At 52.4% G+C, this 24,002-nt stretch overlaps 9 protein-coding genes across 9 annotated transcripts; 5 read left to right on the top strand and 4 right to left on the bottom strand.

Annotated features, from left to right (window-relative positions):
- Positions 1-492: 492 nt before the first annotated feature.
- Positions 493-936, bottom strand: GLOTRDRAFT_42668 (AhpC-TSA-domain-containing protein; the record flags this gene model as incomplete). The annotated part of the gene is made up of 3 exons (XM_007868436.1): positions 493-616; positions 671-789; positions 841-936. Coding segments are annotated over 3 exons (339 nt in total), but the record flags the coding sequence as incomplete, so codon positions are not given.
- Positions 937-1,410: 474 nt separating this feature from the next.
- On the bottom strand, positions 1,411-5,992 carry GLOTRDRAFT_61651 (C505_FUSOX bifunctional P-450 NADPH-P450 reductase). The gene is made up of 21 exons (XM_007868624.1): positions 5,796-5,992; positions 5,610-5,737; positions 5,517-5,550; positions 5,359-5,455; positions 5,219-5,305; positions 5,139-5,157; positions 4,935-5,088; positions 4,768-4,883; positions 4,691-4,712; positions 4,461-4,613; positions 4,240-4,403; positions 4,137-4,190; positions 4,046-4,090; positions 3,643-3,997; positions 3,498-3,587; positions 3,168-3,439; positions 2,945-3,113; positions 2,845-2,896; positions 1,960-2,790; positions 1,849-1,903; positions 1,411-1,791 (listed from the first exon to the last, which is right to left on the bottom strand). The coding sequence occupies exons 1-21, from the start codon at positions 5,929-5,931 to the stop codon at positions 1,639-1,641; spliced, it is 3,186 nt and encodes a 1,061-aa protein (XP_007866815.1). The 5' UTR covers positions 5,932-5,992; the 3' UTR covers positions 1,411-1,638.
- Positions 5,993-7,424: 1,432 nt separating this feature from the next.
- On the top strand, positions 7,425-8,793 carry GLOTRDRAFT_61649 (dienelactone hydrolase endo-1,3,1,4-beta-D-glucanase). The gene is made up of 7 exons (XM_007868623.1): positions 7,425-7,803; positions 7,858-8,021; positions 8,079-8,131; positions 8,184-8,295; positions 8,358-8,385; positions 8,440-8,544; positions 8,598-8,793. Exons 1-7 carry the CDS (start codon positions 7,569-7,571, stop codon positions 8,708-8,710), a joined length of 810 nt encoding a protein of 269 aa, XP_007866814.1. The 5' UTR covers positions 7,425-7,568; the 3' UTR covers positions 8,711-8,793.
- Positions 8,794-8,851: 58 nt separating this feature from the next.
- On the top strand, positions 8,852-10,940 carry GLOTRDRAFT_139088 (uncharacterized protein; the record flags this gene model as incomplete). The annotated part of the gene is made up of 2 exons (XM_007868622.1): positions 8,852-9,115; positions 9,195-10,940. The coding sequence occupies 2 exons, from the start codon at positions 8,852-8,854 to the stop codon at positions 10,938-10,940; spliced, it is 2,010 nt and encodes a 669-aa protein (XP_007866813.1).
- Positions 10,146-13,648, bottom strand: GLOTRDRAFT_111300 (PP2C-domain-containing protein). The gene is made up of 11 exons (XM_007868621.1): positions 13,503-13,648; positions 13,429-13,450; positions 13,290-13,367; positions 13,058-13,147; positions 12,864-12,995; positions 12,735-12,811; positions 12,594-12,678; positions 12,481-12,537; positions 12,277-12,426; positions 11,664-12,221; positions 10,146-11,597 (listed from the first exon to the last, which is right to left on the bottom strand). Exons 1-11 carry the CDS (start codon positions 13,503-13,505, stop codon positions 11,329-11,331), a joined length of 1,521 nt encoding a protein of 506 aa, XP_007866812.1. The 5' UTR covers positions 13,506-13,648; the 3' UTR covers positions 10,146-11,328.
- Positions 13,649-14,629: 981 nt separating this feature from the next.
- GLOTRDRAFT_111299 (uncharacterized protein) lies at positions 14,630-15,327 on the top strand. The gene has a single exon (XM_007868620.1). It carries the CDS (start codon positions 14,999-15,001, stop codon positions 15,248-15,250), a length of 252 nt encoding a protein of 83 aa, XP_007866811.1. The 5' UTR covers positions 14,630-14,998; the 3' UTR covers positions 15,251-15,327.
- Positions 15,328-16,234: 907 nt separating this feature from the next.
- Positions 16,235-17,408, top strand: GLOTRDRAFT_139086 (uncharacterized protein; the record flags this gene model as incomplete). The annotated part of the gene is made up of 3 exons (XM_007868619.1): positions 16,235-16,426; positions 16,478-17,183; positions 17,230-17,408. The coding sequence occupies 3 exons, from the start codon at positions 16,235-16,237 to the stop codon at positions 17,265-17,267; spliced, it is 936 nt and encodes a 311-aa protein (XP_007866810.1). The 3' UTR covers positions 17,268-17,408.
- Positions 17,409-17,517: 109 nt separating this feature from the next.
- On the bottom strand, positions 17,518-19,257 carry GLOTRDRAFT_139085 (Bud-site selection protein; the record flags this gene model as incomplete). Its single annotated transcript, XM_007868618.1, has 6 exons — positions 17,518-18,033; positions 18,096-18,796; positions 18,849-18,915; positions 18,975-19,063; positions 19,119-19,151; positions 19,201-19,257. 6 exons carry the CDS (start codon positions 19,255-19,257, stop codon positions 17,673-17,675), a joined length of 1,308 nt encoding a protein of 435 aa, XP_007866809.1. The 3' UTR covers positions 17,518-17,672.
- A 245-nt stretch (positions 19,258-19,502) lies between these two features.
- GLOTRDRAFT_42674 (uncharacterized protein) lies at positions 19,503-23,451 on the top strand (the record flags this gene model as incomplete). The annotated part of the gene is made up of 16 exons (XM_007868437.1): positions 19,503-19,664; positions 19,714-19,894; positions 19,960-20,236; positions 20,282-20,360; positions 20,412-20,628; positions 20,680-20,806; positions 20,838-21,105; positions 21,156-21,380; positions 21,431-21,531; positions 21,585-21,738; positions 21,795-21,917; positions 21,968-22,210; positions 22,318-22,385; positions 22,634-22,997; positions 23,044-23,169; positions 23,221-23,451. The coding sequence occupies 16 exons, from the start codon at positions 19,503-19,505 to the stop codon at positions 23,449-23,451; spliced, it is 2,946 nt and encodes a 981-aa protein (XP_007866628.1).
- Between the last annotated feature and the right edge of the window lie 551 nt (positions 23,452-24,002).

Genomic DNA, 24,002 nt, shown 5'->3' with positions numbered 1-24,002 from the left:
GGTGCCAAGCAAGCCCGACGCGAGGAACGAGCGGCTCGGGCTTGCGCTAAGCCAAGCTAGGTGTGGCTGAAGAGCCCTCGCGTGCTGAGCACGCGGCGCCACGCGAGCGCCGCCTTCTCCCGTAGCTCTCCCAATGCTCAGCACGCCGCGTCAGTCTTTCGAATTTTCACTCTTTCTCTCTCCCCTCATCCTCGACGCCTGAGTGGAGAGTTCCTTTCGACCCGCCCACCACTGCCCTGTCAGTCTAGTGTGTTAGGGTGTAGCCCGGATTTCGTCGGGTATCCGACAGTCCGCGCTGTGGACACCTGCCACACTCAGAGTCCGGCCGCGGCTTCCGATTGGCTGCCACACACTTTTGGCTGGCGCCACTTCGGCATCTCGGCCTCCGGCCGTTCCCGCGCCGACCTCTCCCCCAACACCACGAAATCGTACGAAACATCGCACGTCGGTTTCGTGTCTAATCCACACTGTTTACTTTACTGACGCCTTTGTCTATTTCTCGATATCCCACACCCTAGCTTGGACGCCCTTCTTCTCCTCTGCGGCGATAGTCTCCAACCATTTAGCCACGAACTTGGAATGCGCTCCGAAGTTAATCGTCGTATCGAGAACATCCCTGACGGACGGAATGAATATCCCACAGCGCACTCGACGGAAGCGGTAGACATACCTAACCACGCCGGTCTTGTCAATGAAGAAAGTAACACGAGCATCGGTCATGCCCAGCAATCCTTTGCCGACGTGATAAGCCTTACGACCTTCGCCGCTTGCGTCACTGAGCACGGGGTACTGGACCATCGTCAATCAGCATATGTGCAAGAGCAGGCCTTCCTAACTCACGGTTAACTTGTGCTTCTCGACGAACTTCTTCTGCTCTTCGACTGGATCAGCGCTTATCCCGATTACCTCGATTTTTGCATCCTTGAAGTTCGGCTTGTCTAAAGGAACTCGGGCGTTAGGGGAGATGAACGCAGGTAGAATTGGCAATTAAGCGCACCAGCAAGCGCGTCTCTGAATTCGCAAGCCTCTTTCGTGCAACCGTAGGAGCCTGGTGCCATGATAACGTGCGATCAATAGTATAATCGAGCCAGTGTCGGTAGTTCGGACTCACCAGACTTGGGGTAGAAGAAAAGGGCAGTGGGTACCCCGTTCGCACCCGGTGTGAATGTGAAGCTCTCCCCATTGAAGTTGGGAAGGGTTAGGGAAGGAGCCTTCTGCCCAATTAACGGATGTTTGCCCATTGATCAGTCCTTAGATTTGGCTTTGCAGAGAAGACGAGCAGTCGGAAACGCGCTGGAGACACGGGAGGCATCTCGTACCCTAGGATAGTATTTATAGGCAGCCATGGTACCGCCTGTAACGGCAAAGCTGCGAAGCCGTAGGAACGTAATGGAAGCGGGTCGAGAGAAGCCCGTCTAGACATAGGTCGAGGCGGCACTGGAAGACATCCCAAGACACTCCAAGTTGGTCATGAGTCTATCCAATGCAAATCTTCGCCTGCAAGTAAGTTCCATTCAATAAACAATATTCACTGCAGTAGGGATTCAAGGTTACATATTCCTCATGTCAAAGATCACAGATGTGTTCAGTCGGGGGATATATCATTACGGGAAATGTATATAGTGCGAACCTTCTAAATTACTCAAAAATGTCGCTAGCTCCCCGCTCTTGCTCGACTCTTTCCCATGCCTGCTGTGCCTCCTCTTCGCTGTAGTTCTGCACCATCTTCAAAATGTCAATGCATACGTTCCTCACACCCGTCGCCACCTTGCGGGAGCCGCAAACGTAAAACTGACAAGGCGGATCTTAAGTACTTTGAGGAAGGCAGACTGATGCGTTCCCACTTACCCTGGCTCCGGCATCATAGGCTTTTCGGACATCTTCCCGGTCGTGCCATATGCGTCTATGGAAGAAAGTAGGTTGGTAGGGGCAGTAGGGTTTTGTGTGAAACCGACTTACTCCTGGACATATTTGCACCCTTCGGACTTCTCGCTTGCCCTAGAGAATGCAGGTCGAACATCCACGACACCCATCTTCACCCACTCTGCGAGGTCATCCTCAGCATATAGGTAGTCTTCCTCTGGAGATCTGCATCCGAAGAAGAGGTACATCGGCCCCACTTCTCTCCCCGATTCCTTCTGCTTTGCTCGTTCTTGGATGAAGCCTCGCATCGGAGCCAATCCAGAACCAGCGCAGAACATGAGAATCGGGACGGACAGATCGGAAGGTGGGTGGAACTGCGTCGCTGACGCTTTGACCATCAATTGCACTCGTTCCCCCGGCCGGAGGCGCGCAAGATAATTGGACGCAACACCAAGGAAGGGTACGTCCCGATGTCCCGGAATCGGCGCGCCTTCGACGATGCTAACCGTCAAGGTAGCGTGTTCCGGATCGGCGAGAGGAGATGAGGAGATTGAGTATTGACGTATACGCATTGGCGGCAGAAGCTTGAGGAACGTAGTGAATGGCATCTGGATATCCCTGTAGGACTCCAGGATATCGAGAAGACTTATACGTTTCTCGAGCACTGAAGCCTTGTAGTCCGACGTGAGCGCCTCAAGCTTGGACTTTGTCGCAGGATCGCTCGCTTGACTCGACAGAACCTGCAGGTCCTTAGTGCTAACCGGTTGAGATAGTTCGACATAGCCGCTCAGTAAAGACTGAACGTTGATGGGCCTGTTCAAAGGAAGTGTGCTGGGACTGCTAGAAGAGATCGTGACTTCTTCTTCCGCGGACAAGTTGAAGTGAGCTAGTGCGCGTTTCACCAACTCCATCGGATTGACCGGGAGTCTGGAACGTGCGTCAGGTCAGTATTCGATGTCCACGGAAATCGAAAAAACATACATAGCAAGGTAGTCTCCCGCTCTGTAGGAGCTTCCCTCTGGAAGAGCGAACTCTTGAGGCAGCTTAGTTACTGGAAACTAGTGCAAGGAGAAGCATTTACCGATGTGCCGTTTGACCCCAGAGGCGGGGGGTTTGGTCAAAACCTTATTCTGTGTAACAGTGCCGAGCTTTGCATCAGGTTGGCGTAAGTCGGAAGCTCGGGTCGTCCCGGACGTGGTGGTCTCTACTTTCAAGCTTTCCTCCACCTGTTCCGATACAGTGTTGTACTCCTGCTCATGGTTAGCGTCCCTATCCAAAGAAATGGAAATGCCTATCAGAGTTACCTTAGTGAGAGTGCTCCAAAGCTCAGCTTCCCAGGCATCAAAATCCTCAAAGAAGGTGCTCCCTGCCGCATCGCCCTCCCCTCGCGGCAGTAGTCGCATTCCCCCCTTCTTCTCCAGCAGCTCGTCAACCAATCTCGGTATCCGCTGATAAGTGCGAACCCAGTCCCTATTCCCGCAGCCGAATAAAGCGTACTTGAGTCCTTCGAACTCAGTGTCTGTCGCACCTTGTTCAAGCCACTGAACAGCTTGCGCAGCGTTGTCCGCCGGCTGACCTTGGTAAAGAAAACGACAGTTATTCGGAAGAAACTCGTGGACGCAAGAGCACCATACCTTCAAACGAAGCTGTGATGATGACGACAGGGCCATCCTTGAAGACCCTCCCAACCGACTGGTCTAGCGTGCCGATTGAAGCCTTGAATCCTTCGATGAGTGAGGGTTAGGACTCGGGTGCCACGATGTTAGGAAGTCCACGAACCATGAGAACTGGCGTCCGACGCTATTCTTTGCGCGAAGGACTCCGACGTACCCGTGTTACTACCATAGAGTACGTACAATGGCGGCCGAGGCTTTCCATCGTCAGACTCTACAGGTGCACTAGTAGGGGTGAGGTCTTTCGCTGTCGACCGACCCGCAAGGAGGCTCGACGAAGGTGTCGACAGGAGGTGGGCCGCATTCGACCGAAGACTGGCATGAATGTAGAAATCCTTTGGTTTGAGTGTCAATGCCTGCTTGACTTCCAAGTTATAGCTCGGGTCGTGGAAAGACAAGTCGAATGTCTGCACGATGGTCGCCATAACGAGCAGCGCTTCTTGCCACGCAAAAGGACGTCCCTAGGAGAATTCCAGCTACTATCCACAATTTCAGTGCACTGGACTTACGATACAGGCACGCATACCGAATCCAAACGGTTGCCATGATTCGGGCTATATCCGGGTCAGCATGAGCTCTGACGCGCAACGACAGGCTTACCGGCATGGCCTCGAATTTCCCATCGAGCATGCGCTCGGGCTTGAACTCGTCTGCCTTCGGAGTCATTCAGCAGCTGTCAAGCTAGATCAGTAGATAGTCTCACATCTTCTCCCCAGACTTTGGGATCGTGGTGCGCCTCGTGGTTATTGATTGCGATGCCTTGGCCCTTCTTAATTGAATATTTGCCCGCCAGAACACAGTCTTCCAGCGCTGTCACAGAGCGTAAAGCTGCAGTGGAGTTCAGCCGGAGAGCTTCCCTTAATACAGCTTAAGTCACGGGGTAAGTCAGCTTTATAGTACTGGTTGGGTATCCGGCCGGCATACCATTGAGATAGGGTAGTTTCGAGAGATGCTCCAGCGTTATCGGGTTACCCTGCGTAACGTCGTCCACTTCTTTTCTGAGACGGATCAATTTCTCTGGATTCTTGAGGAGATGGTATGTAGTGAAAGAGAGCATCCCGGACGTCGTTTCATGACCTAGGTTGTTATTCAGCTGACTGGTGCGCATACCATCCTCCGAAATGGAGCTTTCAGAGAATACCACGAATACTTACCAGCAATGAGGAACGTGATTAACTATGGAAGTTCAGTCAGCGGCGAGAGTCTCCACCATCTGAATGGTAATACTCACGTTCTTGGTAATGGCATCATCACCTAACCCTTGTCCTGTTTTGGGATCCTTACCATACAGCATAGCATTAAGTAAATCCTTCTTTTCGATTGGATGAAGTCTGCGGTGTTTGACGACTAGAGTGACCGTAAGTAGCTGCGAAGGTATAGAGGACCAATAATACTGACTTTCGCTGGCGACATCGACCATGTGCTTACAATCCGCTTCAAACTTCGCGGTCGCGCCCGTCATAAGAGACTGCACAATTGCAGGGCGATTTGCGCGGGCGTTGCATTCTTTCAAGAAATCTGTCATAGCCTCGCAAAACGGAGGCAACGTTTCCTGGGAATAATCTCGCATCGAACCAACTATGAGGAGATCGAAATTCTTACACTATAAAAGGAGTTGAATCTATATGATTCCGAGGGGTAAGAAATCTAGGCTGACGAATCCAGGAACACGTCTCTCGTACCTATAGTTCATTGCACATAGTGCAATAGTATCCAGGGTCAGTCTTGTAAAGTCCTCTGTGGGACTGATGACATAGTCGGGGCCGAAACTATGTGTAGCGGTCAGTGACCAATTACGCCTGGCACCGGGTGTATCACCTACCGAGACCATTTTAAAACCAGTTGCGAGCATATATCCTTCATATCGTCGAACATATTCCTAATATTAGCCGTGCCGAACGCAGGCATGAGCAGTCTATCTGTGCCACAATATCAGTGATTGGCAGGAACCCTTGCTCATCGGATAATGGTTGGACATACGCGCTATGGCCCAATTTGGCTCATCTGCATAGGCCTGTTAAGGGGAGAACATGTCACCGACGAGCAAACATACAATCTGTGCACGGGACCTACAGTGAACAGGCCGTCCCCAGCCGCTCGCCTGACTTCGGCGAGGGCTCCTGGGACGTTCTTTTGGAATTTCTTATCGTTAGAAACCTCTCGGACTAACTCGGCAGAATTGACAAAGACGACACTCCTCCCTGTAGTTGATGTAAACGCGTCTGACCCTCATGTCATGGATTGATAGGAAGTGCCTACCGATAATGTTCAACTGGTAAATCTCGCCGTACTGTTTGGCCAGCAGACTGAAGGAGCCCAGAGGGAGCTCCTTGTCAATCGAGAATACATTTCCGAGAAATGGTACAGAGGGCGGCTGCGGTATCGGGACAGACATGAAGTGGGTACGAGCTATCACTCTTCGCTGGTAGTAGTATCCAATAACCAACCCATGCCCGGCCTTTTGTACCTCGTCGGCGTCACGACGATATCAACAGCGAAGCTCCTCCTTAGGGCAGTCCATGGGGGGCCTGCAGAGTTAAAATGTGAAGGGCAGGCGAAAGACCGGTGATAGCGTCTAAATGAGGAAGTCGCGAGGCGGCAGAAAGAAAACTGAGGTTGCGAAGCCGGTCAACATCAGCGCACTCGGGCTGTCCATTGCCGGTGTCCCTCGTCTTACACCCAAGCCATTGCATCAACTGCGACTCGTTGCTGCGTACGGAGGTTTCTTCGTCCATCGGTCATAGTTATGACCGCGCACAGCTCACATTCGTCCATTGGAGACTTAACCGCTGCACACCCGGGATGACGAACACGTCTCTTTCTCCCGAGTCCTCAAGACTCAGATACGTATATAACTAGCTACTGCGTTCACAATGCCTCCCTATTGCGCCGCTGATGCTTTGGGAAAGCTTGGAATCTCGTTCATGTAAAGTCCGCACTTTAGGTGGTCGAGGAGCCCCTCGCCATAGGGACCTACGTGATTGCGGAGGTGCTCATGAACTACCAAGCTATCATCTCTTCATGGGTGCTCCCAGGGCCAACTGATATCTTTCCTGTTGACCCTGTAAGTATCATGGGGTCTGTTGGCGACGGTACTCTCCACTGCGAACCCACTGAGATTTCAGCGCTTCAGCTTTTCTGGGTGCGGCATCTGCCAGTGATGTAAGTCCCGGACGTCAGCCCGACTTCTCTTGTTCAAAGGCGACGAACTTAGATGCGCGGCTTCGCATAAGTTGGACATTTCTTTCCCCCCTTTGTAGGGGAACTCCCTTACCGTGAGTAGGCTCTTAGACTATCGTTGCGGGACGAGACGATCTGTGGTTTCACCTGGAGGAAGGTTGTGGGATGGGCTCGCGCGAGGGGTGCGGAACAACTAGACTGGAATGTTTCTAGTCTGACGTGTCTTCTCCAGCTACTCACAAGCCATCGGATTTACAGAGTGCCCCGGCAGCTTCATGTACGAGCTTGTTCGTCGCTGTCCTAGTTTAGGACATTATCCTATCCTTCAAGGTACTCGCGCATCTCCACTACGCCCTCTGGGAACGTTTATTAAGAGGATGTATTGTCGTGTCGATGGATGATCCAAGTCGTCTAGCAGTCTCATGCAAGAGTGAATGCTCTGTCGAAGAGGGTCTCAGGTGGCTGTCTGCCGTATAAGATTCAGCTGCTGCCGCAGAGCTACGCGTATGATGCTGCCGATGACTCCGCGGTCGACATGGCACGATGCAGATACTCCTCCGGCCAGTCATCTCAACCAATCACAACCCTGGATTCGCATTAGTAATGCAGAATGACTGCGCGAGATTGTGGATAGCCTGATAACTGGCGAAACCATCGGCCATTCAGCATGTCCTCGCTAGCTTTACTTCGTGCTGCATAAAATGACGACGATTTGTTCATGTTCCCTCTCTTGTCAAGCGCACTACGAGCACGACTGCCGGTTTTCCCGAAGAACGTACCGTTCCGGAGGGTTGCTCTACCAATAACCAGGGCATCTGTACTCGTCTCGTCGCAACACCAAGGGCATACACTATGAGCTGCCCGCAGTGCAGAGAAGGCTTCATCCTTCCCGGAGAGCCCGAGGGAGAGATGGTCAAGGTCGGGGCGACCGACGCGTACCTCCACCGCGCGAGTGAACCTACAAGCTCACGCGCAGTGGTACTCCTCACGGATATCTTCGGGCTCCCACTGAAGAACTCCAAGATCCTTGCCGACAAGATATCGACGAGACTAGGTTGCGATGTCTGGGTCCCGGATTTGTTCAATGGTGCGTCTGCGACTCCTGCGAGACTCCGAGGATCCTCTAAATGACCTGGGATAGGCCGTCCACCTCTGGATATCTACGACTTGGAGGGTATCATACCAGAAAAGCCAGGTCAGAAAATAACCTTCATAGCGAGGTTGAAATTCCTGTGGCTCGCCCTCCGCCGAGGCTTGGGTTTCTATAGGTCTCGGCGCGCCGTCGTTGACCCTAGGACAGAGTCCGTGAGTACCATACGTCCATGCAGTTGTGTGGCGATGTTGAGAACACGCGATCATTAGTTCGTCAGGAAGCTGAGGGAGGAGAAGAAGTACGGCAAGATCGGCGCTGTCGGGTAGACATAAGTCTGCGTTGGACCTCCCGCGCTCGCTGACGTTCTCTTTTAGGTACTGTTTCGGGGGCTCTTTGGGCCTTCGTCTCGCGAACAAGGACGTCTTTGACAGTCTAGTGATCTGCCATCCTGGTAAAACTCCTGTGGAATTAGTAAAGCAAATCAAGGTACGTTTGCAGAAAGGCCCGTGCTGCCCCAACAAATTTTCCAATTTAATTAATCACTACAGATTCCAACGTCATGGGCTTGTGCGGAAGGTAGAATGAGCTGTATTTCGATGACTACGATCACAACTCACAAGCTAATCTCAGATGACATGGGATTCAAGACAGATCAGCGCCATGCAGCAGAAGCCACATTAGCTGAACGCAAGGGGAAGCCTGATTTCACCGAATACGAGTTCAAAGACTACAAAGGTGGGTTGCTGTGACCTGTACCAAGCTGCGGATCCGCTTAGCATGTTCTTCAGGAACGGTTCACGGCTTTGCCGCTAGGCCACGCCTGGAGGATCCGGACGCGAAAGCGGGTTTCGAGGGTGCTCTTGAACAGACGGTGGCTTGGTTTGAGAGGACATTATCATAGTTTGTAGGGTAATAGGCGATAGTCGCCGCACGCCTTTCATGTATGTAGGTGCTATGTCGCCCTCGTTATATCTGCACATGACGTCATATATCATGATTGTACTTAGTCTGATAAATGTCTCGGTCTGCTCGAAAGCCAGCCATGTCTGCTTTTACAGTCGACCGTTCTCTCCTCAATCCCAAGTTTGAAGGCTACCGCCTCCATGCCTTGTCTCAAGACTCACACGTCCTCCGATTCCAACTCCCTTCGGACCACAGACCGTCGCAAGCAGCCGTCTCGGGCAGGACATTCCTGTCATTTCAAGAAGTTCAGAGTCGGATCGGCCACAATCATCTGGCCGTGAAAGATGATAGAGCAGTGTACGTCGACGGACAGTCGAATGTTGTTCTGGTTGAACTAGACTCGGTAGGTCTCTCGCTTCGTTCGCGATGTGTAATGATTCTGCAGCCTTGCTCACCGTCTAATCCATTTGTACCATAAGTAGTCCACCTTGCAATCGACACTCCGCACCGTTTACTCCCTGCCTCAGTCTATCCAGACGTCCTCGTCCCCGGACGAGCCCCCACGGGAGTACCCATCCGTAGCATTCTCGTCTACGAGTACATGCTTTGTCTCAGACGGGCATGGCTACCTTTACATCTTGCAGCTCCCGGAGGAGCGAGGGACCGGACGTGTCGAGGTGCTAGGCTTCTACCAACTGGAGATCCCTGATAGATTCCAGTCTTCAATCAGAACAAGCCCGTTTAAGATCCACAGCGCCAGCGAGGTCTCGCCAAATATCATTGTATGCATACTGTCCTCGCGATACCGACCTGTTTCCATCGAGAACGGCGAAGCCGCCCCTTCTGCCTCCACCCTCTTGGAGAGACGGACGCAAGCCCAGTTTGACGTGTGGGCCGTTCGTTTCACTTTCCCTCTTGTACCCACAGATACCGTGCAACCTCTCGACATCATTTGGCACCGGCGGGGAGAAGACGTTCCGATCTTGACGTCTTACGATCAATCCAGACAAGCCTTCCTGCTCCTAGGGAGCTCCTCATACCGCGACGTCCCTGATGAGAAACCCGCAGAAACCCCTGCTGAACCTGAGGCGCAAACAGACGGAGGTGCTGCCGCCCCAGCCTCAACGGACGTCGAAATGGCCGACGGAGATGTGATTGATAAACCTAAGCCCCCACCCTACTCATGGACTCAAACGCCTGACACCGTTTCCCTCGCCTTCCCCCTACCTACCACCACGCCCACCTCGTCTATCAAAGTCTCCTTCTCTCCTCGCTCGCTCTCCGTCCTCGTGCTCCCGACATCTACCTCCCCGCCGTCTATCTCCACGATCCCCCTCCCGCGCTACCCCGCCAAGACGCTCTGGGGTCCGATCAATCCGACGCAGAGCCTCTGGACGTTCGACCGCGAAGCCGACCGCACCGCGGACGGGTTCTGGGGCCTGCTCACCGTGCACCTCGACAAGAAGGACGTCGGCACGCGCTGGCCGCAGGTCTTTGAATCGGGTGAGGACGTGCCCGAGACGATGGACCCGAGCGAGCTTGCGGGCATCCTCGAGTCGCTCGAGAAATTCACGGCGGAGACGTCGAAAGACCAGGCGCAGGGGGGTCTTGGGCGCGGTGTGCCCAGCCTCGCGAAGGACGAGTATGACGAGGAGGTGGATGATAGTGTTGGGCGCGAGGCGGTGCTCACCTGGGTCGATACGCGTGGTAGTGTGCAGGGTGACGCAGAGGCGCGCTATGGCGAACCGGAGTGGTGGGCGCGGAGGGGGAAGGACAAGGAGGAGAGGGTAAGCTTGTTGAGCACGCCGCTACCGGGATCGAGCGGGGAACTTAGCCTCGTCGTGAAAGAGCACCTCGACGGGGCAGTCTTCGAGCTCCCTTCCTCGCCGTCCAACGACGAATGGGCCAAGTGGAGGCATGCCACCACGTTCCCCGCGCTGTCGTTCGTGCTCGCATCCAAGCGGGACACACGATTCACATACCACACAGGCGAGCTCGTTATGGCATTTGAGAGTGGCAGCCAAACGTTTGGCGGGAACGTCTACCTGTACAGGGCGCCTCCAAAGGGTTCAAAGGAGAAAGAAGGCGTACAGAGCGTCTTGAAGGTTGGCGGCGGAGAAGCAGGCGCTGTTCTTGGTGTAGGTGTCCTGACAGTGGGGCAGCGAATGCTTGTATGCTGTCTGTGCGAAGGGGAGATCATCATCCTCATGAATGTCTTCGAGTTGTAAGGTGCAGCTGTCTTCCGATCCGGACTGTCCAATGTCGTGTTCAGAATATTTGTTCACTCCCCTCATGATTGCATCCGATTCGTCTATGAAGAGGTTCCGACGCTAATCCCGTATATACATACACTGGGTAATGCACGTATCGATGTACATGTACAATGGGAAGTGAGTGCAGAGTTCAGACTAGATGGGATATACAGTGGTATGACAAACACCCGCAGAGGAACCACAATGGACATGGTGACCTGATTGCACAAGTGGGATGAAGAGAACACGCATGTTTGCTACAGCTGACAATAGATAACAGTTTCAACCCGCGATACCAACACAGAGGAAGAAGAACAAAAGCACAGAAATTAGGATGGAATAGTAACATAGCTGGAGATATCGCTTATCCCTTGAGCGGGCTCTCGCTGGTATCCATGAGGCCCTCTGTCTTCACCACAGCGCTCGGCTCGTCGCCGGCCGGATGCGTTTCGAATTGGTCAGGTGTCCGCGAGACGGCATCGCCATTAGGCAGGGGCTTCGGAGGTGGGGGTGCTTCGCCCTGCCGCTCTTGCTGTGGGGTAGCATCCTTATCGTCATTCGACGAGTCCATGTCCGCGTCCTCCACCCGACTTTCCTCCGCCTCCGCATCACCGTTCACTTTCGAACCTGCCCCTGCCAAAGTCGAATCCGTGTCAATACCGGAACCTGTGAAACCAACAGCATCGTCACTGAACGGACCATTAGCTTCCAAGTCGTAGTCCTCGTCACCCTGTGGCATCATGAGCTGTTGCCGGAGGTTGCCAATCCCGGGCCCGAAACTTTGACTGAAGAAGGACGAGTTCTGTGATTCGTCATCCGAATTCCCGTCCTCCTCCTCGCTGTCCGTCTCGAACATCAAACCCTCATTTCCCCCGTGGAAAATGGGCGTCAGGCTGATAGCACCGCCGAGACCGTTGGCCATGAGCCGCGAAGCCATGGGCCCCGCGCGACCAGCGCCTTCTCGTGGCCTGTATGGCTGAGAATAGATAGCCTTGACCTCCCTAGGCGTGTCGTACCCATATTTGTTTTCAACGCGGTCTTTGATCCATTCATACCATTGCTCTTTAGTCCGGCCATGTAGGATCGCGACTATCAGCACCGTCATGTTGTCGCAGCCCACTCCCGTGCCCTCAGTCGTGTTGGGAGCAAGGCAATGGTCGCAAAGGAATTCCACAATTTCGGGCAGTTCCTTGCCTTCCGCAACCTTTAGTCGGACGATATCGACGACATCTTGGGAGCTCAAGCAGTCCCAGATACCTGATATACACCAATGAGACGAGGTCCAGCAGCGAAATAGGGTCGCTCCACTGACCGTCACAGGCTAATACAATGAATTCATCTTCCTCCGTTATCTGATGCTCAATAATCTCGGGGTCCGAGGTGATTATTTGCTTCTCGGGGGAGAGTTTGTAGTTCTTCTTGAAGTCAAAGTCACCCAGCGCTCTGGCTAACGCTAGATTGCCTATACTGGACGCCTGAGCTTATGACCTCAGCACGCGTGACGCAAAACTCTCACCATTGACTCTGCCGTATTCAATATATCCGCCTGCTGCAGTTATACGGTCTTTCTCGGCTGCAGAAAGAGCAAGTCAGTCTTGGACCGCATGCAGGTGAGATAGGGTAGCATACTCTGATTCGCGGGTTTGTGATCATAACTCAATTGTTTTGCTTCGCCCTTCACACTGATGACACCTCTTGAATCACCAGCATTCGCCTGATTACATACTAAGTCAGCGGAGGGAAGCCAGATCGACCGGTCACCGCACGCACGGCATATATCTTGTTATCGGCTGTGACAAGGGCTGCCAGGGCCGTTGATCCCGACGGCTCCCGAGTATATGAAGGGTCTAGAGCGACTATTTCAATGCCGCGAAGTGAACGCAAAGGGATGGTACCGACCCGCAAGCATATCCTCATCGGTCCCTAGGAAAGCCCGCTTTAATGCTTCTGGGTAACGTTTTGCCTGATATTCCTCTTGCGATGCTAATCGTTTGTGGACATTGCGTCCAGCATACCGTGCAACATTACTACCTGCGGGGGACCGGAAACTATGTCGGCAACGGAGGACGTGAAGGAACGGCAACAGAGCGTACCACCGTGACCATCGTAAACAGCAAAGAAGGCATTGGGTTCGTCCTTGTCTTCGTCCAAACGCAAAGCGATCGTGTGCGCGTCCTCCATGGCTAATCGCGGCCAAAATGAGAGTAAGTAAAGCGTGCGGATTTTGCGAGGTCACCGTGCAGACATTCGATCGAAGAACTTCAGGCGGGTGTGGGAGGACACAAGACACTTCGCAAAGTAGGAAAAGAACACGAGACAACTCACTTATTCTCCAACCCTGCATCTCAGACACCGCATACATAAACCGGTCATTCCCTCCCGACTCCGTGTTCTTGTCCGTCGCTGTAGCAAAGATCTGAGCACACGAGCGCGCATACAACCACTCGCAGTCGCTTTTTCGCACCTGGAACAGACAATGTTTGACCCTGCAAGCGAGATCAGTACCGCTCCAGACGCCGCAATTTGGCGCACGCGTACCATAGCTGCAAGTAGCGGTGTTGTTAGAAAAAGCCGTGTATCGTCGCAGGTAGGATTAGAGGGGCATATACGAGAGACGGGGACGAGGAGCTATATCCGTGACGAGTGCGTTTGGAGAAAATGGAGCGGGTACAGGGCCAGTCGTGTGGAGGATTGCCCTGTGGAGCTAACGCAGGAGTCACACCGCTCTGGCTCTATTTGCGGTTGTTTTTCCGCGCTCAGTATCAAGCTCAATTGCGGCAGAGTCGCCTACTGCGCAATTCCAAGACTATAGCTGTACGAATACATAGCTTTGAGGGCAGTGGTATGGCTGAGCTCGTAAGCACCGTTGCGAAGAACAGTCCTGCAAGTGAAACGAGAGAAGCGGGCCGTACAGTAAGGGGGCGGCGCAACAGCTTCGAACATTGTCCGCGTCTTGCAAATTGAATTCGAAATTCAGCTACTAAATCCTATCTACTGTAGTCTACTGTGCATTGCAGGCCCCATATTCTCTATATACACCGATCGCGGCACCAGGGACAGTGCGGATATAACGTATGTAGGGAACCATGGTACAAAATGTCCGGCACGGGCTCAGGTCGACGATACGAAGGGAAGTGACCAGGTAGAGCCCCTTCCAACCCTGCTGTGGTACAAGTATACATTGGAAAGATAACTCACCACCTTGTGTTGCCAGACAAGATTCAGTCGGAACCAGTATTGGGCTTTCCGGTACAACCCGTGCTGCATACGCCGAAGGAGGAATGACGCGAAGCTGAGGTCGGCACACAGGAGGAGAGGTATCGAACTTGCCAAACTGGAGGCCGCGGTCGACACCAGGCCAACACGAGCCCAAACAAGACTAGTGGAGACGACTGCCACTGGAGTGCAAGACGGACAGCCGTCAATCGAGCGTGGAGGACACAACTTCATAGACGCTTGGGTCGCGCTCTTTTGATCCACGCTTCAGCTCCCTTGAACGTCAACGAAGTGGTCCAGGCCATAGACATAGCTCTACACGTGGCCAGATAAGGAGAGATCCTGAGTGTGTCGTTGTAGGCGCAGCCAGAATAACAAGCATACTACCTACGAGAAACAGCGGCAACATGATTCCGAGAACCGGCGACAGAGAACGACGTCAAAATGAGGCCGCGAGGCGTGCAGGGTGATCCGCTTGAGAAAGAGCGGGAAGACGCCAGAGCAATGATGATCCATCCAGCCTAACCCGCGCGCAACAAGAGGCCGTCGACGGGTCAAAGGACCATCACCTGCGAGGCAGATTGTACTGGGCCATAGCGCGTGGACGAGTTACTAGGCATCTATGAATTTGGGAAGCGCCCAAAGTTTAATATCAGTTGATCGTGCTTCATCTTATCCCCGCAATCGTCACTATCCTTGACTATGTGAGAGGTTAGGGTGATGATGGCGGTGACGTACATAGACTGCATCTTCTTATACAACCGGCATCCATTATCTCGCATGCTAGTTGGCCCACAGACGGACTCCTAAGAGGTGAAATGAACGAATCGATTCGGGTCCACCGTCTTATCGAAGTAATACCAGTGCAACAAACTGGTGCGCGAAGACTCACCTCTATTCCGACTACAAGACACCTGGCAAGTGGTCTTGTGATAGACATGCGACTCGGATGGCGAGGTTTCATGACCTGGAAGCAAGCTCAATGTCGCCTCTTTGCGTTAGGACATCGTCCAGCGCCGAAATATCAGCGCAATGTCGGAACATTGAGGAGTAAGACATATCAGGTTTGAATGTCGAGCGAAAGCTCTCGAATCCCAGACAGAGAGTACAGTCAGCATGAAAGCGCTATTGGTGTGGCAAGGAAGAGTATCGGTCCGACTTGTTCCTGGGAGTCCTGGTCGCTTTGGGACGATCGGACGCCACCTTTTGCAGGCGGAAGCTGTTTCTCTCGGTGCCTGGCACGGAATACAGCCTCCGGCGACAGCTGCGTCCACAACATATTCGCGATGTATTTCCTTTTATCGACCGATCACAAATTTTTGGAGTATTACTGTCTCTGGCACAGGCGATCCCGGTTCTGCATCATAGGCTGTCGGACACTGTTACTTGGAGAGGATTGCCCAACCTAAGATAGCGGACGGGTGTGAAGCTCACGAACTAGAACTCGGAGAGACGCTGAAAGCTTCCCTTCTGCCGGCACAGCAGGTATACAACACATCGGTCATGCGTCTGATTGCCCTAACCTATCTTTGTGGACAGTACATAAACCCTGCCCTCCACAGAATCCTTTCGACAGCAACATAGCTCTCCGCACGACTACCTTGCTATCCCCGACTCTCCACTATGCGGCATTCCCCCATTGCCTCTCAGGCACGCCTAGCACTGCTCTAACACGCCAAACCTTACTGACTATCATATTTAGGCGCTCACCCCAGTGGTCGTGTGCCCTGCCTTATCGCCCAAGCAATGCGTTGAGAACATACTATCCTGCTTGGACCAACACGACGACCGCGTTATAGACCTGCCGCATCGCTCTTTCGAGATTAGGAAAGCTCTGTCACCTTTGGCAGAGCTGAAACCATCTTCCATACGGCCGCCCTCCCCGCCCTATCCGAGGTCACACGACACCTTGTCCGCGACACTCCTGAACATTGTAAGTTTCGACTTCTGCTCTCTTCACTGGAATGTCGTAGCTGAATGAATTACAGCGTAGGCCACTGCGTTGGTTGACGGAGAGTTATGTAGACGGCGCCATATCGCCCTCTGATCCCGCTATGTCTCTCAATTACAAGACCAAAAATGAAGACGGCGTGCTCTCCCGACTGTTCATGTCCGATCATGCTTCCGCCTGTAATGTATGGCAGCTGGGCGTCCTAGTGGCTAAGGTCCTTCTCGCTATGCTCGAAGAAGATGATAGCGATACGTCAACTCTTGAAGTTGAGATAGAAACATGTATCATGGTCCTGGTAAGCCACAGCTTGCAGAAGGCAGTGCATCATGTACTGACTATACCTTAGCTCTCAATCGCCTTACAACCTCACGTCGCCAACGGGGTCATCACCCGTGTCATCAACCATCCGCCGACGGGCATAGATGAATTAGACCACTTGGTCGACCGTGCTCAGAAAGTACTCATAGCCAAGATGCGCCCGCCTACACCCTCGTCCAGGACGTCCAGTCCCGCCTCCAGACCAAAAGCCATCTCCTCGGCCCCTCCCTCTCCCTACCTCGAACGCTCCCAGTTCATCACGGAGAAAGCGACACGTCCGCGGGGTATGTCCCGCTCCTCCACATGGTCCGCGCCCACCACGAACACCGCGGGCAGCATGATGTCAAAATCCGCCGCCGCCTCCGCCGTCGTCACCTCGGAAGAACTCACCCCTTCGGGATCGTTCGTTCCCACTCGATCCGCGTTCTGCTCGTTGCGGAGCATGACATCCGACTCCCCGCGCCGCCGGGGCCGTTTGCCCTTCAAATGGTTTCAGAGGTCGTCATCGCCCTCACCGCAGAGGTCATCGTCAGTCGAAACGCGGGCTTCCTCCGTCCCGTCATTCAGTCGCACATCATCTCCAGACTCGCTGTCGACTACCGCGACGTCAGTGGCGCCCGATTCGCCCGTGCCCGTCATGCTAAATGTGCCGCAAGCTGAGAAGCAGAGGAAACGCCGCGACTCTGTGTTGAAGGAGGTGGAAGATACCTCGCCGCTGAATACGAGCTGCTGCTGTGCGTCCTGCGGGAAACGGGGCGCGAACTTCCCTAGATGTCCCAGGTGCTCGGAAACATGGTGTTCTAGAGACTGTCGGGTGAGAAGTAGCGGTGGTGCAAAACATGTCTGCGGACGTCCAACACCAGTGTAGACTAGATCTGTATTTTAGATATCAACTGTATTTCTAGGTCAGAGATTTAGGGAAAATATGGGGCATCTATGTCATGACATAGTGATGATTCTCTCAGAATAAGCATCATCTAGTCAATATCTCAACGTAGGCTGATAAGACATTCCCTGCGTGGTGGATGTATGCTGAAGAGGTGCACACATTGCTTCCTATGGAATAACGTCGGGATTAGAAACAGTCACGTTGCTGTTTATACAGACATAAATATCGTTAAGATGCGCGAAGAGATATATAAGGCCGTGTTCAAGCATACTTCCAGAGTAGTAGCGCCGGCGGACGTATAACAAGTTCGACACCATGACCAATGAAATCCTGACTAGAACTTGATCTTTTTGCCCTGAGGCGGAACGATAGTCGCTGGCTGCTTCTCTTTCAGTTTCCTCTTCGCCTCCCAAGACGGGTGCAAAGGGCGCTCTTCCTTCGATACCCGTGGCTGGGGATTGAAATTTGAACTGGAACCGGACTCTGGTTGAGCAGATGCGCCAGATGGCGCCTTATCAGAATTCCGCGGTTGGTAAGATTTGGGTGCAGACTTGACAGCTGATTCAGCATCCCTTCGGCCACCTTTCGAAAATGGTGGCCGTTTGCGTGTGTCGGCCGAACCCGCATGCGACCGTCCTTGCGTCGCTCCCTTTTTGACATGATTGGCGTTCTTCCCATACTTCTTCTCCCAGATACTAAGATGGAATTATGAGCCCTTACGTTAAAGGTGACGAAAAAGTCAAAAGGAGGTACGCACGCCCGCCTTGCCCTCTGACCGCGTCGATTCTTCCGGCCTCCAACTACGGACGCTGCTTCGCCATCACTGTAGTCCGAGTCCGAGTCGCCTCGGATAAATCCAACTGACAGGGAAGGCAAGAATGTCGATTCGCCTTTAGTGCCAGTTGTAATTTGCGGTGCTAGACTACGACTGGGATCGTCGCCGACACGGGAGGAAAGATCGTCATCACTGCCCTCTGAAGTGTCCCCGTGAACAACCCCCGAGTCTTCACTTCCACCGTCATCAAAACCTTCGAGTTCAGGAGACCCGACCTTTGTGTCTAAGTCCGGAGAACTAACATCCTCATCCTGTTCACCATCTGAATCTTCTTCCGCGCTTCTCGCAAGCAGCTGGCCCAATTTCCCGGCAGGCTCGAGTAATTCAGCTTCAGTGTCCTCCTCGGCATTAGCGACGCCGGGTGATTGAGCTTTTGGAGTATCGGGGTGCAGAGTACGCAGAATGCTCTGCACTACCGTAATTGCGGCATTCGCAAGTACTTTTGAGCTCAGAAGCCGTGCCTGCACTTTCGCGAGAGAGCTGCCAGGTTCTGCGGGAGTAAGCAGATTAGACGACAGCTCAGACGCTACGGCTCCTTGAACACGTTCATCAGTCCGCAAGATGCGATTCTTGTTGACTTTGGTTTTCAGGGCTGTGGCAGCCACTTGCTCGTGATTTATGCGCTGATCAAAGGCTGTCGAGGATATGTGCGATTGACAAAGTTGTATCACTCACCTTCACCATTTGCAACTGCTCCTCCAGCTCTGGTATGACCTTAGTGTGATCAGCATTCGTGGAAGATCTACCTTCCAACAATCAGGATGAATATCCGCTTCTGATCGCAAGGGTATGATTGCCCACTTTGCTTGTTTTAACTTCTTCACTAGCTTTTGAGTTTCGTGTATCTTCGAAACCTTCGCAGCTTTCTTGGCTTCTTTGAGACCATGGTGCTTATGGAGTTATTTATTTGTAGCAGTCATGACGTGCCATGTTGAATACCCATACCAGTTTACCTATAATCCGGACTTCCAAGTTCTCCTGTACAGAATCAGTGGCGACGTATGTGGGACCGGCGATTCCATCATACCTCTTCGGTATCAACTCGCTTCCTCTTCAAGCCGCGTTTCTTCAAGTTTTCAGGCATAGCGAAAGCGAGGAACACGCAGATCAAACCTGAAGCAGGTATGCCACCGGTTACTTTCAGCCACCGGTGACTACGGTCGTCTAATTGATAACCGTATTCTAATGTGATCGCCATCAACCTCTTCCTCTCTCAGCCTGCAGTGGTCCTGAATTTGTAGGCGTTCGGTCAGGTTTTAACTAATAACTCAACCGATAGACACTTGGAGACGTTCACTGAACCGTTATTTCCTGGTCGACAAAGTGGACATGGAAGAGGAGCAGCCGGAGGAGAAGTTCTTTGCCTCATTCGAAAAACACGAACAATTTGCTGGTTTACAAGAGTCTCTGTTATCCAAGGATCTATTCGAGAATCCCAATGAGGAGACTGACAGACACGAAACGGAAACTCTACGTTCGCTGTCAGACATAGTACGTACTGAGATCATCGAGCGCAACTGTTATCCAACTGATATCCAAGCTGGACGAATATCAAGAACAATCATACTTGCTGGATCCGATCCTAGAAGGTCTTGTCACTCCCGTAGCAGAGAAATTAAGGGTGCATGCAAGATTGATGGTCTCAAACCCATCGCGAACTTCGTCTATCTCACGAGTCGGTCGCATTGCGACTTTGCTCTACTTATACACCAAATTCCGGGGTTACAAGACGATCAGTCAGTATCGGACTTTCTTACCTGCAAGTCACCGCTCACGTTCAGAGCAGTAAGATTCTTTCCCCATGAGGTCACAGACGTTGTTGTTGCTCTGGAGTACATGAATCTCCCAGGTAGCGGGACACAAGAAGCTGAACAATGGGCATTGCGCTACATCGTCCTTCTCTGGATCTCAATTATCTGCATGATCCCTTTTGACTTGGCTCAGTTCAATGATGGCACGAATGAGGTCTCCTCGCAAATAGAGGATGTTGCGAAGATGCATCTTGCGAAAGCTGGTCTGGAGCGTGATGGTGCTGCCATCCTCCTCTCTCGATTATACATAAGGTAAGAAACTTTGCAATATCCGTGAACTGCTTAGAATTGTCGCAGAAAAGACGTCTCTGGACAGTTCCCGCGATTTCTAAGCGACACTCAGTCTGGAGTTGAAGGGACAGCCGACATTTTCAAGGTTACTATGACGCTCGACTGAACACCATGATATATTCACATAGCCACTTAGTGCATAGGCGCCCTGAAGGTCGTCGCTGAGATTCTCAAGATTGGTTCAGCGGAACAAGCTCGAGATAATGCACCCTCGATATGGAGCCTTTTTAGGGCAATTGAAACTAAGGAAGCACTAATGAATAATACGCTTGTACGCAAGTTGAGATCGAAAGTCCTCTCGCGAACAGCACTACGTCTACTACCGGCGAAATACCAGATCGTCCGTCTCAAAGGTAACGTCCGAATATGCTTCCGCCACTAACGCTGATCGTAGCTACTCCTAGGTCGCTCTCTGCTCGGGACGTCTGACGAGCCCCGATCAGATAATGGAGATGGGGATCCAGACATCCCAGAGGACGTGGAGGCTGCCATCGAGGAGTTGATGCAAGCCCTTCAGGATAAGGTCAGTCGGTACCATACTGTTTTCGCTCCAGCCCTAAAGTGGAATCCAGGACACCGTGGTTCGGTGGTCCGCCGCTAAGGGCGTAGCTAGGATTGCAGAGCGTCTCCCCGCCGAATTTGGGAAGCAAATATTTGACGGTGTACTTGAACTATTTGCTATCCATTCCATGGCTGCGGCCAATCTCTACGACCTGCCAGCCATCGCGGAGTGTACGTGGCATGGGGCTTGTTTGGCTTGTGCGGAAATAGCTAGGAGAGGCCTCGTACCGGATGACAAGCTCACGCAACTAGTTGGTCGCTTATCTCAGGTAAACGCTTTATGCTCGAATCTGTATGAGTTCTGACGTGTATTTCGAAGGCCCTCTCTTTCGACATACGCAAAGGCTCTCATTCTATTGGATCGAATGTCAGAGACGCCGCGACTTATGTGCTTTGGTCACTTGCTCGTGCCCAGAAAGCATCTGCATTGACACCTCTGGCGGAAGGCCTGGCGCAGAAGCTTGTAACGGTATCATTGTACGATAGAGAAGTTCAAGTTCGAAGAGCGGCCAGTGCGGCGTTTCAGGAGTACGTAGGAAGGACGGTTCGTTAGATACCTTTTTCATTAGACGTCATCTGACCTGAATCTGTTAGGGTCTCTTTCCTCATGGAATAGATGTCCTCCGCAAAACAGATTTCTACGCTGTGGGTGTTCGTCGCAATGCATATCTAGTCGCCGCTCCCGAGGTTGCTGAGTGAGTCGTGAAGTCTTACTATTGTTATATTATGCGCTGATCTTTCACGTAAGACATCCCATCTATCGAACATCCTTGATTGACCATATTCTCTCTGTATCCTTAAGACATTGGGATCCTGTGGTAAGACAGCTGAGCTCACAGTCCCTCAAGGCAATATGTGAACTGGATTTGGTAACTTTGGGTCCGTCGACCGCGAGCCGCGCGGTACGTTTCATATGTAGTGAACGTTACTTTAACTCCTGAATCAATGGATACTTCAGTCCAATCTCCTGCGTTCTGTCGACGTCGACCACATCAATGGTGGCTTATTGGCCTTAGCAGAGCTTGCTGCCGCGTATGACAGTATAAGCGCGATACCGGAACGAGACGCCAGGAAGCGAGAGGTGCGCCTTTATAGGTTCGGTCTCGAGTAGAACTCACTGACTGATAATAGGTATTCGCTTACCTGAACCTGGTACCTCTGCATGCCATTCAAGCACCCCGGAACACTCCTGTGACGACTGCAGCCTGCTACCTAATCAGTACAGCGATAACTTCGGGCGAGATTCACGACACCGCGGTACCCCATTGGAAGGAGATTATCGATACTGGCCTTCGACACCGAGACAGCACTGTCCAAGAGCACGCGGCCAATGCTCTAGCATCGGTCAGTCGCTTAGTAGATTGTTCTGTGTCTGTCCAAAGATGAGTGCCGTCGTAGCTATTGCGCGAATGAAAGCTGACGGATATGCGGTGACTACGTACATCAAAGAATTCTCAAGTGGTACGCCAGTCTTGCAGCAGAGTCTGGGCACGCTTCTGGGGGTCCTTGATTATAAGGCGTACCCCCATAATATGCCAGACGTGATCCAGTGTCTCCTTTGTTCGGTGAAGCCTGCGGTGAGTCTCTCATTCAATGTCCGAGGACGTCCCTCTGATGCTATCAGGTAGTCGTCTACCCGATTTATGAATGTCGAGGCTCGTCGAAATGCCTATTCGTCCATGTCGCACATCTTCCGGACGATCGCCTCGGACGTCCCTCAATGTAGGTACAGAACATGCTTTTGGTTCCTGCAGCTCGCTGAACGATACCGAAAGATCTTTCTGCGGGGATTACGAGGGAGATATACTCCGCTCTGAAAGACGGCTTGGACGATTATACTGTTGATCAGCGCGGCGACGTAGGATCATGGATAAGGATGGCGTCCGTCAAAGGGCTAACAGAAGTCTCTTCTCTCCTACTGACCCATGGTGACGCGTTACCCACCCTCGAGGAATATCTTCCGCCAGCGCTCTATCATGAGGCGATAGGCGGCATTTTGAAGCAAGGCGTGGAAAGACTTGACAATGTACGGCAGACAGCAGGAGAGTACTTCATCCAACTTCTGTCGCACCCGTTACCACCGGTTCAGAATGCCGACGCTTGGCGTATTGACGGGGAGGATCTATTCAAGCGGCTCTTTCTTGCGTACGAACACTTAAGGGTCGTATTTGTGGTTGTGCTGATCGCTTCCCTTCAGTGACGAAGAGCGCAGGGACTGGAAAGACAGCACTTGGCTCTTCCCAATGGCAGTGCAAATACTGGGAGTCACGCGGTATCGTAAACAGGTTCTGGCTGGCTTGGTTCTAAGCGTGGGCAGTAAGACGGACAGTACTGTGAGTCCGTTGGCTCCCATTGTTTGTATTTGAATGACCCCTGTGCGATAGCAACGACCTGTATCGCAAAGTCTGGTGAAATATGCCGAGGGCCTCCCCGTCTCAGCTGGAGAAGGCGATCACTATGCTTTGCAAACTTTGGTGGAGGATTTATTGAACCAGATCAAAGCAAACCCCGGGTCCAATAACGCGGTTATCCCCGCCCTTCAGACCCTTACTGTGCTTCTTGAGGCCGAAACATTGGCGAGACTGCAGGATGTGCCGGACGGCTTAGATACGTGAGTGTGTTCAACAGTGGATGTAGAGAAAGACTCAACGGAGATCACAGGTTACGGGAACTCTTATCGTTTGTGTCTAGGAACATTTCGCGCTTGAAGAATGTACAGCGAATCCAAGTGTCTATGAAGATGTAAGAGGCAGTTGTCATATTTCATGCCTTCGCCTAAAGTTAGTTGGTAGTGTCATGAACCTTCTTTCTACCGAACCTCTTTTCAAGCCATGCATATCGGTACTTCCAGAATTTCTCGCTCACAGATTCCCTAAAGTAGGTTTTCCATTTCTTTGTCCCGGGTAACCTCTCAGCCAGTACTCAGATTCGATCAGATACTGCGGAATACCTGTACATGGCATTGCAGAGCCAAGATTTCACCTTCGACACGGAAGCGGCGGAGGAACTCCTGTTGGAGACGGAATGGTAAGTAGGAGGGATACAGGTTATCGGCTGCGTCTGATCATCTGTACAGGGCATCGAATGATCTTGAAACGGTCTCAGCTGCAGCCAACAGACTGGTGGGGATTCTTAGAGGATCGTGAGTGCAGCAGCTTGATATCAA

Source organism: Gloeophyllum trabeum (assembly GCF_000344685.1).
Source record: "Gloeophyllum trabeum ATCC 11539 unplaced genomic scaffold GLOTRscaffold_00008, whole genome shotgun sequence".
NCBI classification, from domain to species: Eukaryota; Fungi; Basidiomycota; class Agaricomycetes; order Gloeophyllales; family Gloeophyllaceae; genus Gloeophyllum; species Gloeophyllum trabeum.
Note: the sequence above shows the minus strand (reverse complement) of the source record. Positions and strands in the feature narration are given on the sequence as shown.